This window comes from Mauremys reevesii, linkage group 2 (genome assembly GCF_016161935.1).
Source record: "Mauremys reevesii isolate NIE-2019 linkage group 2, ASM1616193v1, whole genome shotgun sequence".
Taxonomy (NCBI): Eukaryota; Metazoa; Chordata; order Testudines; family Geoemydidae; genus Mauremys; species Mauremys reevesii.
The window spans coordinates 256,598,228-256,611,387 of NC_052624.1; the positions used below are offsets into that span (position 1 = coordinate 256,598,228).

At 40.9% G+C, this 13,160-nt stretch overlaps 1 protein-coding gene across 3 annotated transcripts in view; it reads right to left on the reverse strand.

Moving 5' to 3' along the window:
• Positions 1 to 13,160, reverse strand: part of NUDCD1 (NudC domain containing 1) — a 171,552-nt gene that overhangs the window by 92,183 nt on the left and 66,209 nt on the right. For all 3 annotated transcript variants that reach the window (XM_039526150.1, XM_039526149.1, XM_039526151.1), the window contains exon 5: positions 2,174 to 2,359. In XM_039526150.1, coding sequence (XP_039382084.1) covers positions 2,174 to 2,359 — 186 coding nt within the window. The remainder of the gene's footprint in view (positions 1 to 2,173; positions 2,360 to 13,160) is intronic.

Here is a 13,160-nt window from a genome sequence, read left to right on the forward strand (position 1 = left end):
CTTTGGGTGGTTATTTGTGACCTTTCAGTCAGCATGGATTTGTCAAGAACAAATCATGTCAAACCAAATTGATAGCTTTCTTAGACAGGGTAGCAAGCTTTGTGGATGGGGGAGGTGTGGGGGGGCAGTAGATGTGGTATATATCTTGAGTTCAGAAAGGCGTTTGATATTGTCTCGCATGACCTCCTTATAAATAAAATAGGGAAATACAACCTAGATGGAGCTACTATGGCAGTGAATAACTCGTTAGAAAACCATTCCCAGAGAATAATCATCAGTGGTTCATAGTCAAGCTGAAAGGGCACATCAAGTGGTGTCCCACAGGGATCAGTTTTGGGTCCAGTTCTCTTCATATCTTCATCAGTGATTTAGATAATGGCATAGAGAGTACACTTATAAAAGGTTACAGATGATACCAAGCTGGGAGGGATTGCCAATACCTTGGAGGATAGGATTAAAATTCAAAATGATCTGGACAAACTGAAGAAATGGTCTGAAGTAAATAGGATGACATTCAATAAGGACAAATGCAAAGTACTCCACTGAGGAAGGATCAATCAGTTGCACACATACAAAATGGGAAATGGCTGTCTAGGAAGGAGTACTGTGGAAAGAGATCTGGGGGGTCATAGTGCATCACAAGCAAAATAAGAGTCAACAGTGTAACACTGTAGCAAAAAAAGCAATCATCATTTGGGACGTATTAGCAGGACCGTTGTAAGCAAGACACAAGTAGTAATTTTTCTGATCTACTCCACACTGATTAAGCCTCAGTTGGAGTACTGTGCTAGTTCTGGGTGCCACATTTCAGGAAAGCTGTGGACAAATTTGAGAAAGTCCAGAGAAGAGCAACAAAAATGATTAACGGTCTAGAAGACATGACCTAGGAGGGAATATTGAAAAAACTGAGTTTGTTTAGTCTGGAGAAGAGAAGAATAAGGGGGGGAGGTCTGATATCAAGTATATAAACGCTTGTTATAAGGAGGAGGGAGAAAAAATGTTCTCCTTAACCTCAGAGGATAGGCCAAGAAGCAACAGGCTTAAACTGCAGCAAGGGCAGTTTAGGTTGGACATTAGAAAAACTTCCTAACTGTCAGGGTAGTTAATCACTGGAATACATTGCCTAGGGAGGTTGCGGAATCTCCATCATTTGGATATTTTTAAGAGCAGGTTAGACAAACATCAGTATAGATAATACTTAATCCAGCCATGAGTGCAGAGGCCTGGTCTAGATGAGTGATTGAGGTCTCTTCCAGGCCTACGATCCTACAAAAACAAAAAACCACACGTCTTTCTAATAGAATTAGCCTGTGCATATTTCTGGCTTCTTTTAGCTACAGCTTTGTGGAAGGTTTGAAATACACATCAGTGAGCCACAGCAAATGATTTCATGTGAAAATAATCCACAAACAGTGTTTTCCATAAAATAGCCCACCAATGATCCTGATTAGGATACACCCAATAGGCAAACCAATATGACTACCTGTAGCGAGAACAACTTTTTTTTTTTTTTTTTTTTTTAAAGAGAGGATTTGAAAATGATTTAGAGATTATTTAGGATGGAGGAAGTAACTAGCAAACAGTTTAGAAAAACAAGAGCCAATCTAATGATCATGGGCCTGATCCAAACCCTAAAAGAAGTCAAGGAGAAGACTTCTGTGCTAACTGGTACAATCACTCAGCATGTTGATGATGAAAACATTTGGAGGATTTTGTCTTCCTGCTGAGCTAGTGGTTGCCCTTCACACCACTTATCAGCGCATGATGAAGTTAGAATTCAATGACTGTCCTCTCTCCACAGATACTTACAGCTCAATTACTATCTCTATTTCTACATGTGTAATACTGATTTTTCATGCAACAACAATGAAAGCATGAACTTTGTGTGTCTTCTGCAGAGCAAAAAACTCTTCTCATCTCTAGGCGCAAGGCATCTTCTACAATTAAGAAAGGCAAACACTATATACAAAGAGAAATTACATACATAAAATAATATAAATATCTAAATCTCTTTGTCCAGGAAGTAAACATTTATAATGAAATTTAAAACAGTGAAAAAAATATTGTAGTGATATATGGAAATTCATTAAATCATCTAGCGTTATTATTTTGTTACAATAAAGGATGGTTTTGTTACAGAAATCTATGAAAACAGGACCAGAACTAATATTACCTCTCTTTTTATCTGCTATTTTCCCATCTTCCTTTTTTTCAAGCTGATTCTCCTCATCCTGCATAAATCTGAATGGTTTGTAGGAGACAATCATTACACCATCCCCATCTGGCTCTATAGCTGCATAATGGGGGACCGACTTTCCTTGGAGAATTCTGCGCTTGAAGATTTCATATCTTTGATTATCTGTAAAAGTAAAAAAACAGAAAAGTAATATTTTCTAGGAGGAAAAAAATCTATTATAAATATGACAAATGGATTGTACCTAAAAATAATATTACAGCCACATCAGTCAATTCATAATATTGCAGCCCTGAAACAGCAGTTCATCTCTATTCTTGATACCAGAGATCTGCTACACAAACCAGCAGCCATAGGAGACTGAAATTAATCAGGATTGAAATTAAAGCCCTGTAATCAGGTACACTGTAGGTTTTCCCACCTATTTTTCTAGCCTCCCACATTAACCACTATTGGAGACATGATAAATAAAGGACTAGATGGGCCATTAGTTTCTTCCAGTATGGTAATTATTTATCATTGTTCTTCTGTATCATCTAGAGTTCCAAGTAGGGATTAGAGTCCAAGTGTGCTAGGCACTGTACTACTACAACTACAACAACAAACAACAAGAAAGACAGTCCCTGCCCCATGCAATTTACAATCTTAACATACGATGAACCAAAGGTGGGGAGGAACAATGGAATGAGAGAGAACAAGTAACAGTGAATCTAATTTGCTATAATGAGCAGCAATCACAGCATGCCCACTGCCTACTCATTCTTAATAATGCAGCATAATTCTTGTTTTCTCCACTACTACATGGAATTCGGCCTTGCAATTGGAAAGTTCTGTTTTTCAGCTTTTAGAAATGGGCTTCTGATTTCTTGTTTTTGTCAAATTTAAGGAAATTTTAATTTTTCATGGTGTTTGGTCATCAATTCAGTTGTCTTCCAGGAGAAATACAGAGCAGAATACCCTTTTCAATAATAATTTGCAGAAAGTTATATATGCATAGCCTGTATTTAACTGATGATGCCTTTTACAGGTTCCACACAAATCCTGGATAATGCTAACTGGCCCTTCTTAGTGCAAAATGCTCATCTTGTCCAGCATTTGTACAAAATATACAGCTATCAATCCATCCCATGCTGTGCTTCCAACAATATACACTGAGACAAACAGAAGCATAACATGCTGACATTGGTATCAGCATTTCCTCCTCTGCCTCAACTTCTAAATTCACTCAGCTCAATAGTAACTAATCACTTTTGAACAAACATTGATGTCAGAGAAGCCAGCTAAATATTTTAGACCTTGTTCAAATTCTCTTCAAATCATAAATTTATACTTGATCATTTATTTCTAGTTGTTTTCAATACTCCATATTTAACTTCTATTTCCTTTCATATGAAACTATTGTACTTGTAAGTAGGCTATTACCTGACTAACTTAGAAGTCACTGGAAGTAGAGATGTGTTATACAAGGACACATTATTATTCCTCAAAATGTAGTGGTGTTGTCTGTTTTTAAGACCAGCAAATACACCAATATGGGCAAATATTTCAGATCTGCCAAATTTTGTACATCAAGGCAGCATTTCAATATAAAGGCTAGACAGACCTTTATATTGAAAACATATGAAAACTGTATTAGATATACATGACAGACAAGCTAGGTAAGTTCAGGTGTGGTCGCTACTTGACTATAATGAACCTTTGGTCTGACCCACTACGGCCATTCTTATGTCCAAAGAAAATTAAGAGACTATTAAAGGAAATAACACTGTACAACAGGTGGCACAATACACTAAGAGTCAGTATAGATGTGTCTATATTGCGTTGTAACTGGATTCAGGTTTGAGCCCAAATGCCCCTATTGTCTACACTCAAATCTTTCTGACTCAGGTTAGCAAACCCTCGGAGGAGGGGAGGGGGAGAAGTGTGGGTGCGGTCTAGGCCTTAGTTCTGCTGAGACTTGGATCCAAGCACTGCCATTGTGCAGTATGGATCCAGCTCAAGGCTGGGTTCCCAAATTCATGACTGGAAAGTTGGCCAATGCTATCCTACAATCAACCTGGCCTGTGTATCTCAGCCCTTACATTCAATTCCTAGGAAGTGGAAGCATCCCCGCTTGGCTCAAATACAGTTCATACGCAGCTGCTTGGCATTTAACTCTGCCTTTCTACTCTCACCACTCCCCTGGAAACACATTTAACAGTCTCCTACGTTAGCTATGACCACCGATAGGAAGAAGTCCTACAAGTGCACTGCTAGCCAGTCACAGGAACACAGATGAATTCTGATCAATCTTTAGTGGAAGGCGAGCAAGACATTTTCTTCAGTAAGAGTGCAAGAAATGATCATGTGTACAAACAAATCTCAAAAAAGCTTGGGATATCCTCTCGACCACCTATCCGTACAGAGATCGAGTCATGTGGCTTAAAACCAACTACTGCAAGTTTAGGGATAGTAACAGCATCTCTGAGAACTTGCTTTTTAACTGCTTCTTCTATGCGCATTTGAGCAGCTTCTGGGGCTTCAGCAAGCATTAAGCCCATAATAGTGTATGACAATGCACCCTTTTAATCCCCCAAGTCAGAGGAACTACCAGAGAAGACCAGCAGCCATCAGATAAAAAAATTATACTGCCAGTCAGGGATCTCCAGAACTATAACATTCTCCCATGGTTGCTCTGCCTAAAAGGACAGTAAAACCATAGGCAGTAAGGCACAGAGAGTGGCACCCACCCCACACAACCCCAGGGGGAAATGGTAGGGATTTATAAATGATTTACATTGAATTTGTCAAGTGCATCTTATCATGATGTTTGAAGTCTTGAGTTTTGCATGTGAAAAACATAAAACCCAATGATAAAAATTAGCATCTTTTCACCTGAGGTTGCCAGAGCCCCGCCATATGCAGCAAATGCGATGTAATTTTTCCCCCCCTCATAACATGTTTTCATTTGCCTCAGCAGGCCATTCTACCTCATGGACTTCAAGGCCAGAAGGGAATATCATGATCATCTAGTCCAGGGGTTCTCAAACTTCATTGCACCACAACCCCTTTGTGACAACAAAAATTACTACACGACCCCAGGAGGGGGGACCAAAGCCTTAGCCTGCCTGATCCCTGCCACCATGGGTGGGGGGCCAAAGCCCTGCTGCCTGGTGGGGGGGAAGGAGGGTGGAAGCCAAAGTCCAAGGGGTTAAGCCCTAGGCAGGAGGCCTGTAATCTCAGGCCCACTGCCCAAGGTTGAAGCCCTCAGGCTTCAGCCTCAGATAACGGGGCTCGGGCTTTGGCCCTTGGCCTCAACAAGTCTAAGACAGCCTTGGCAACCCCATTAAAACGGGGTTGAAACCCACTTTGGGGTCCTGACTCAGTTTGAGAACCGCTGATCTAGTCTGACCTCCTGCACATTGCGGGCCACAGAACCTCATCCACCCAACTCCTGAAATAGACCCATAACCTCTGGCTGAGTTACTGAAATCCTCAAATCATGATTTAAAGACTTCAAGTTACAGAAAATCCACCATTTACACTAATTTAAACATGCAAGTGGCCTGTGCCCCATGCTGCAGAGGAAAGTGAAACCCCCTCAGAGTCTTTGCCAATCTGACTGTCATAAACAGATAGTTAAGGGTTAAGGTCTCTTTTACCTGTAAAGGGTTAAAAAGCTCAGTAACCTGATGGACACCTGACCAAAGGACCAATCAGGGGACAAGATAATTTCAAATCTCTGTGGAGGGAAGTCTGTGTGTCTTTGTTTGGGTTGTTGTTCTCTCTTTGGATTTAAGAGGGGCCAGACATATCTCCAAGTTCTCCAAGTTTTCCTGAAGTATTTCCTACTATTCAGTATAGTGAGTATTAGAAAGGCGGATTAGTCTTATAATTAATTTCTGCATTTGCAATTGTGTGTTTGCTGGAGAAATATCTTTATTTCTGTTTGCTGTTACTTTGATTATTCTGAGAAAGGAGTGGGGGGGAAGTCTCTCCAGGTTTATAAGCTAGACCCTGTATATTTTTCCATCCTGGTGTTACAGAGATAGTGTACTTTCTTTCTTTCTTTTAATAAAATCTTTTCTTTTTAGAACCTGACTGATTTCTTCCCTTGTTTGGATTTTCAGGGGAAGGGGAGGGGGGAAAGTGAATCCCTCTTTGTTTTGATTCAAGGAGTTTGAATCAAGGTATCTCTCCCAAGGACTAGGGGAGGGGAAAGATGGTGGGGGGAATGGATTATTTCCCTTTGTGTTAAGATCCAAGGAAGTTGGGATCTGTGTTCCCCAGGGAAAGTTTGGGGGAACAGGGAATGTGCTAGACACTGGAATTTCTAGCTGGTGGCAGTGGAGTCTTTGCCAAACTGACCCAGGGAAAAATTCTTTACCGACCCCAATTATGGCAAGCAGACACTGAGCATTTGGGCAAGACCTACATCATCAACCAGGAGCCTTGGGGTGTGAGCTGTGCTGTATGGGCACAAAGGGGGCAAGCCTGAGACAAAGTAATGGGTGAAATCCTGCAGAAGGCCAACCAGCAGCTGGAATACCGAAGAGACAAAAATACAAAGCATGGGTGGTGCGGGTGGGAAGAGAGAGAGGCTGACTGGCATGAAGAGATTGGCAGTGCAGATTTTGGAGCAGGAATGCAAGTTGGGGGAGGAAGAAAGAGCACACAGAAAGAACTGTGAGAGATGATGCTCATGGCAATAAGACTGCAGGCTCCAGCTATACCTCTTCCTACGGTAGCCCCATGCTACCCTGTCCTGCATGCCATGCACCCTTCGGACAACACTGGGCTTGGGTGGTTTATGTCACAAGGAATTAACTGTAGTTGGAATTGCCAAATATACCCTCTACAGTCCTCCACTTCACTCTAGTCCAGTAGCAGCCTGTGCACATGAAATGCACTAGAAGGGCCAAAGAGAACAGAAACTCCGTTCAATGCCAGTGTCTAAGTGTTTTGCACCACTGCGCACTGTATTTCCACCAATCCACTGTTCAGTGGGTTTTGCACTGTTAGTTGTGTTGTAAGTTTTTCTGACAGCTAGTCTGCCTATCAGCTTTTTAACATTGTGAGTTTCTGTTACATGCTTGCTTACAAATAAAGTGTTCAACATACACACAAGATGTCATTATCATGGTTTATTACATTTACTTTGGAGGAACTTCAACACAGTAATCCATAAACTGTGCTTTGAGTTTAAACAACATGCATAAAAAACCCTCAAATTTCAAAGTTTCAATCCCACAATTAAGCTGTGTGTTTAAGTATATGGCCAATTTTTATAGACCAGCATGAAAATTTTCACACATACTATGACAGTCAAACTGTGTGATGAGGTACATGACTTGAGTATACAAAATGCATAATACAAATTCAGAAAAAACGCCTTCCAGATCTGGCCTATACCCAGGGAATTACTGTGGCACAGTTACAAATACTATTTCATTCCCTATTCACTCATATTACTGCACATATATATACACAAATTATTTCATTGCCCCTAATTGACTGGACCATGCAAACCCATTATATGAGTGTACAAAGCATCTCTGATTTCTGTTGCACATGTGAATTCTGCCCCAGTAATGACACATGTACTTTTTGGCTATGTGTACCCATCTGGATAGAAGTCTAGCATACACGATCTTAGAAATGATGCTTCCCCCCACACCCTCATAGTTACAAACACTAGAGTTACAAACTCATTAGGAACCAGAAGTATGCAATTCGACAGCAGCAGAGGACCCCCCCACCCCCAAAGGCGGGGGGTAAATATAGTACAGTACTGTGTTAAATGTCAACTACTAAAAAAGGAAAAGATTAGAAATATTTGACAAGGTAAGAAAACTGTTTCTGTGCTTGTTTCATTTAAATTAAGAGGGTTAAAATCAACATTTTTCTTCTGCATAGAAAAGTTTCAGAACTATATGAAGTCCCACGTTCAGTTGTAAACTTTTGAAAGAACAAGCATAACGTTTTGTTCAGAGTTAGGAACATTTCAGACATTATGAACAACCTCCATTCCAAGATGTTCTAGTGTAATTAGTTAATTTTAAACTAATAGCTGAAAGCCTATGCTGTCACACAGGTTTAATCTGTAAAGCCATATGTAAAAAACCCCCAGAAGACTGAGAACTTAATAACTGGACTGTAACAGACCACGAATCCCAGTGATGATTGAACCTGGTGATATTCTAAACAAAAGGAGTTCTCAACCATGCTTACAGCTGTTTTTATCATGCGTCACAGACATAGGCTGGGTCTACACTAAAAAGCTAGACAACCCAACTATATTACTAAGGGCTTGGCTACACTTACAAATTTGCAGCGCTGCAGCAGGGTGTGAAAACACACCCTCTCCAGCGCTGCAAATTGCGGCGCTGCAAAGCGCCAGTGTGGTCAAAGCCCCAGCACTGGGAGCGCGGCTCCCAGCGCTGTCCGTTATTCCCCACAGGGAGGTGGAGTACGGACAGCGCTGGGAGAGCTCTCTCCCAGCGCTGGCGCTTTGACTACACTTAGCGCTTCAAAGTGCTGCCGCGGCAGCACTATCGCGGCAGCGCTTTGAAGTGCTAAATGTAGCCACAGCCTAAGTGGTGTGAAAAATCCATACCCCGAGTGATGTAACTAAGTTGACCTAGCCCCCAATGTAGACAGCACTAAGTTGACGGAAGAATTCTTCCATTGACCTAACTAGGATCTCTCGGGGAGGTGGATTACTTTCGCTGACAAGAGAACCTCTCCTATTGGCATAGGTAGTGACTACACTGAAGCCCTACAGCTGCACGGCGGCTCTAGTGTTCCAAGGGTAGACAAAGCCTCAGATAATCTAGGCTTCAGAGTGCTGTTTGGGGTTATTGTGTATGCTAGGTGTGTTGATTTGTGTCTGGAGTAGATTGTGCCAGGAGATTTGTGCTGATTGGTGTGAGTGATAGTTGGGTGCTGAGTACGGCAGTTAAGGCAAATCTACCATCAGTGCAGTCTCCCTCATACAGCCCATGAAATTGTTGCAATAAAGTTAGCTGTAGAGCAGGGGTTCTCAAACTTCATTGCATTGCGACCCCTTCTGACAACAAAAATTACTACATGACCCCAGGAGGGGCGACACCGAAACCTCAGCCCGCCCGAGACCTGCCGCCCTGGCCGGGGTGTGGGAGGGGACAAAGCCAAAGCCTGCAGAGGTCAGCCAAAGCCCAAGGGCTTCAGCCCCAGGCAGGGGACCTGTAACCCGAGCCCTGCCACTCAGTGGGGAAGTGGGGCTCGAGCTTTGGCTCCGGGACCCAGCAAGTCTAAGGCCAGCCCTGGCAAGCCTATTAAAATGGCGTTGCGATCCACTTAGGGGTCCCGACCCACAGTTTGAGAACCACTGCGGTAGAGTAAGAGTGGGGATTGACTGAGTTAACTCTGACATCACAGTGGTTAAAACTCTTGGCATGGCCTAGGAACATGCCTTACTGTAGCTGTACACTACATGGGTGTAATTCATAAAGCCAAAATGGCTGAGCATTTAAAAATTGTATAGTAATAGACTTTAAAATGCAGTGATGATTCAACCCGGCGATAATCTGAACAAAACAAAACAAAAAAGCTCTCAACCATGCTTCCATCACATCACACCAACTCAAAGTACATTCTAGGCTTTTGAGTGACAATCCTGGAATTTTATTATATAGATTATGAAGCATGTATTGTGGTTTACTACTTAAACATGCTGTCATCTGGTTACCAAAAGATGTTTCAGAGGTCTAACAAAATATAAAAAAACCTGTCAAGCAATTGGACCATAAACGAGTGATATTTGGTAGTGTTAAAAACAAAAGCAAAAAACAAAAAAACCCACACACACGCACATACACACATAGTTCATTTGCATATAAGGTGGTCAGAGTTCTGACAAATTCTCTCTCTCTACTGGGACACATCTGATACACAGAGAAGCACTAGAGATATATTTTGACTCAGATACCAGACGCATTAGATACCTGGAAACTAGTTAAAGTACAGAGGGTTCACAGTTTAAACTTGGCATTTCCTCACTTTTTGTTTGGGTTTCTATTAGGCTTCACATCCTCTGATTTATACAGATTTAGTGATTATGAATCAACATTCCTTATGAAAGGATAGAAACACACCTTTCCCTCTGACAGGTAACAAATATAGAAGTTATTTTCAAACAAGAAAAAATTTACACACCAAACAGTAACTATGTCTAGACACTTCAATGTGTGTGAGATCTAGATTTATATCTTAATTTCATCCAGTCTATTAAGTAATGATATAAATACATTTTCAAATGTGGACAACCCCAGATATGAGCAGTATAATTAATAAGAAAAAGAAAAAAGTTTCCTACTATATTTAAGGGAAAAAGAAATATATATGGACAAAAATGTGATTAAATAGCAGTTACTCCTGATATAAAACCTTAAATAAAGTTTTGCCACTCATCAAGTTTTATACTTCCCTCTAAAAAGGACAGTACTATAATATTTATTCTAGGTTTAGAGAATTTAATTGTTTACTATAAAAATTAGGTTGAAAGATTATAATTTTTCTTATTAAATTTAGCTCCATGCTGAAGATTGTAATTTAGTTTTCAAATGATTAATCACACCTTTTTCATCATTGAACTTTATAATTACAATATATCAAAATTATTCTTAATGCAACGTTAAAGATGGAACAATGCTAAGCTAGTGCAATACACATTCAGGAAATGCAAAAATGTAAGAAAAACATAAGTGTGACAATGTTTGCACAAGGAAAGTGTATGTAATATGGCCAAGTTAACTAACATCTACCTGTATTTCCTAACCTCTATGAAGCATGCACAATTTTTGAGTGCAACAACAGCACTCAAAGAAGTGCATAGTTAACAGAGCCAGTAGAGCAGCACAGAATTTATAAGCCCTGTACAGGTGCATCTGAACTCAGCCAGGAGCCAGTGGCGGATTAGTCACTGGGCCAATGGGGACCATGTTCAGGGACCCTGGAAAAGGGCTTTCCTGTGCTCCGACCTGTTCTACCTGCCCGAAGATCCTGCTGGGGAGCAGGGGAAGCCCCTGCGCCCCAATCCCTCTCCCCGGCAGGAGGGCGGGGGGTGGAGAGAGGAGGGACAACTGCATGCAGAAGGGGTGGGGAGGGGCCCCACTTGTTCAGGCCCAGAACCCCACAAAAGCTTAATCCACCTCTGCCAGGAGCAGCTAGCAACCTGTTTCCCACCAGGACAAGGGGGATCAGTTATTGGTCTCAATTGTTCTTACCCAGGATGTCAGGGGAACTAGAGATACCTGTGGATCACAGGCCAGCCAGGGAGTAGCTTGAGGATATAGCACACTGACCACAAATTTCTAGTTTTCCCAGAATCTTAGAACATTAGATCACACATCTAAAAGTAAAACATCCCAACTAGTGGAATTCAGGCAGAATGAAAAAGGGGCCAAGAGAGACAACCAGCAGGTGGGAACATCCAGATAAAAAGAAAAGGGTTGGAAAAAGAACATGCATCATCTGAGCAGTGTGCACAAGGGCAGCATGTCTGTCCTGAAGGGCATACCTCACAACTAAATCAAGTTTTCTACTGCAGATGGTCTGCACACAGTTTTCAAGTGAGCGTGACATTGTTCGACCAAAACCATCTCCAAAGGAGGACTTCCCAGCTTTCGCTCTTGAAAGTTCTTATATTTTCATCCATATATTCTGTGATACAGAATTTTCTTCAAAGGTGTCAATAAAAAATGAAGTATCATGATCCCCCATCAATCAAAAAATTACTTAGGGCTTTTGTATTGCCTCAATTCAACTTCACATGGATGTATTTATTTATTTTAATCTACAAGTCAGGCTCATCCATCACTTTGAATTCTAATTTTTTTTTTAAAAAGAGAAATACTGTTAGTTCTTTACAATTTAAGTTTGCTTTTTGAAACTTCATAGTTATTTTTGTATTGATTGTAGTTAGAAAATGTTGCCTATTTATCATTAATGTTCAAGGATGGGAAGGGTTTCCTGTAACCAGGATCTTCAATCAACAGCATCAAGTTATACAGCAATGAAACAAATATCCCAAGATATATTCTTCAGTGAGTTGCAAATTATCTATATCAGTCTCAATTTCAGCTGCTTTATCACTCAAATTTATTCACCAAAGGAAACTTATCAAGATTTCCTTTTCCAGTGCAAGCTTTCCCTTATCAAAACCCTAGGATTTCACATAAATGTAATCTCTCTGTGCATTAAGGTGGCAGGGCAATCTGTCAGTCTTGTAAACTTCAGATTCTTAAAGGCGTGCAGAAATATTCACCAAATCAATGAGGCATTCATTTAATATCCCAGGAGTTCAGAGTCCAAGCTGCCGCTGGGCTTTTCATTTTATAGAAAAGAGAGGGAACAACAACTGGGCCATGGATTCCCACAGCTCAGAAGCACACAATGGTACTGAGCATTTTGACAGGTACTGGATTCATAGGGGTGTACAGTACAAACAATAAGCGCCATATCCCCATGCAGAATGTCTATTGATGGAATGAACTGAGTAAAGGCTACAGCCATAAGTGTGTAAACATTCAATTATGTAATGTAAACTTTCAATTATACAACCAGCTAGTGACATTGAAAATTTTTCATTTAAATAATGTTATGACTAACATTAAAATTTCTTGTATTTCTTAAAATTAGTGTGTGTAAAGCACTTTGAAGATATAAGGCATTATACAAGTTCTAAGTTACTGAAGAAGTGTACATTGCCTAACTTTAAAGTCGAAAGGACTGATTACTATTATGATCATCTAGTCTGACCTCCTGCACAATGCAGGCCACAGAATCTCACCCATCCACTTCAATAACAAACCCCTCACCTATGTCTGAGTTATTGAAGTCCCCAAATTGCGGTTTGAAGAACTCAAGCTGCAGAGAATCCTCCAGCAAGTGACCCGTGCCCAATGCTGCAGAGGAAGGCGAAAAACCTCCAGGGCCTCTGCCAATC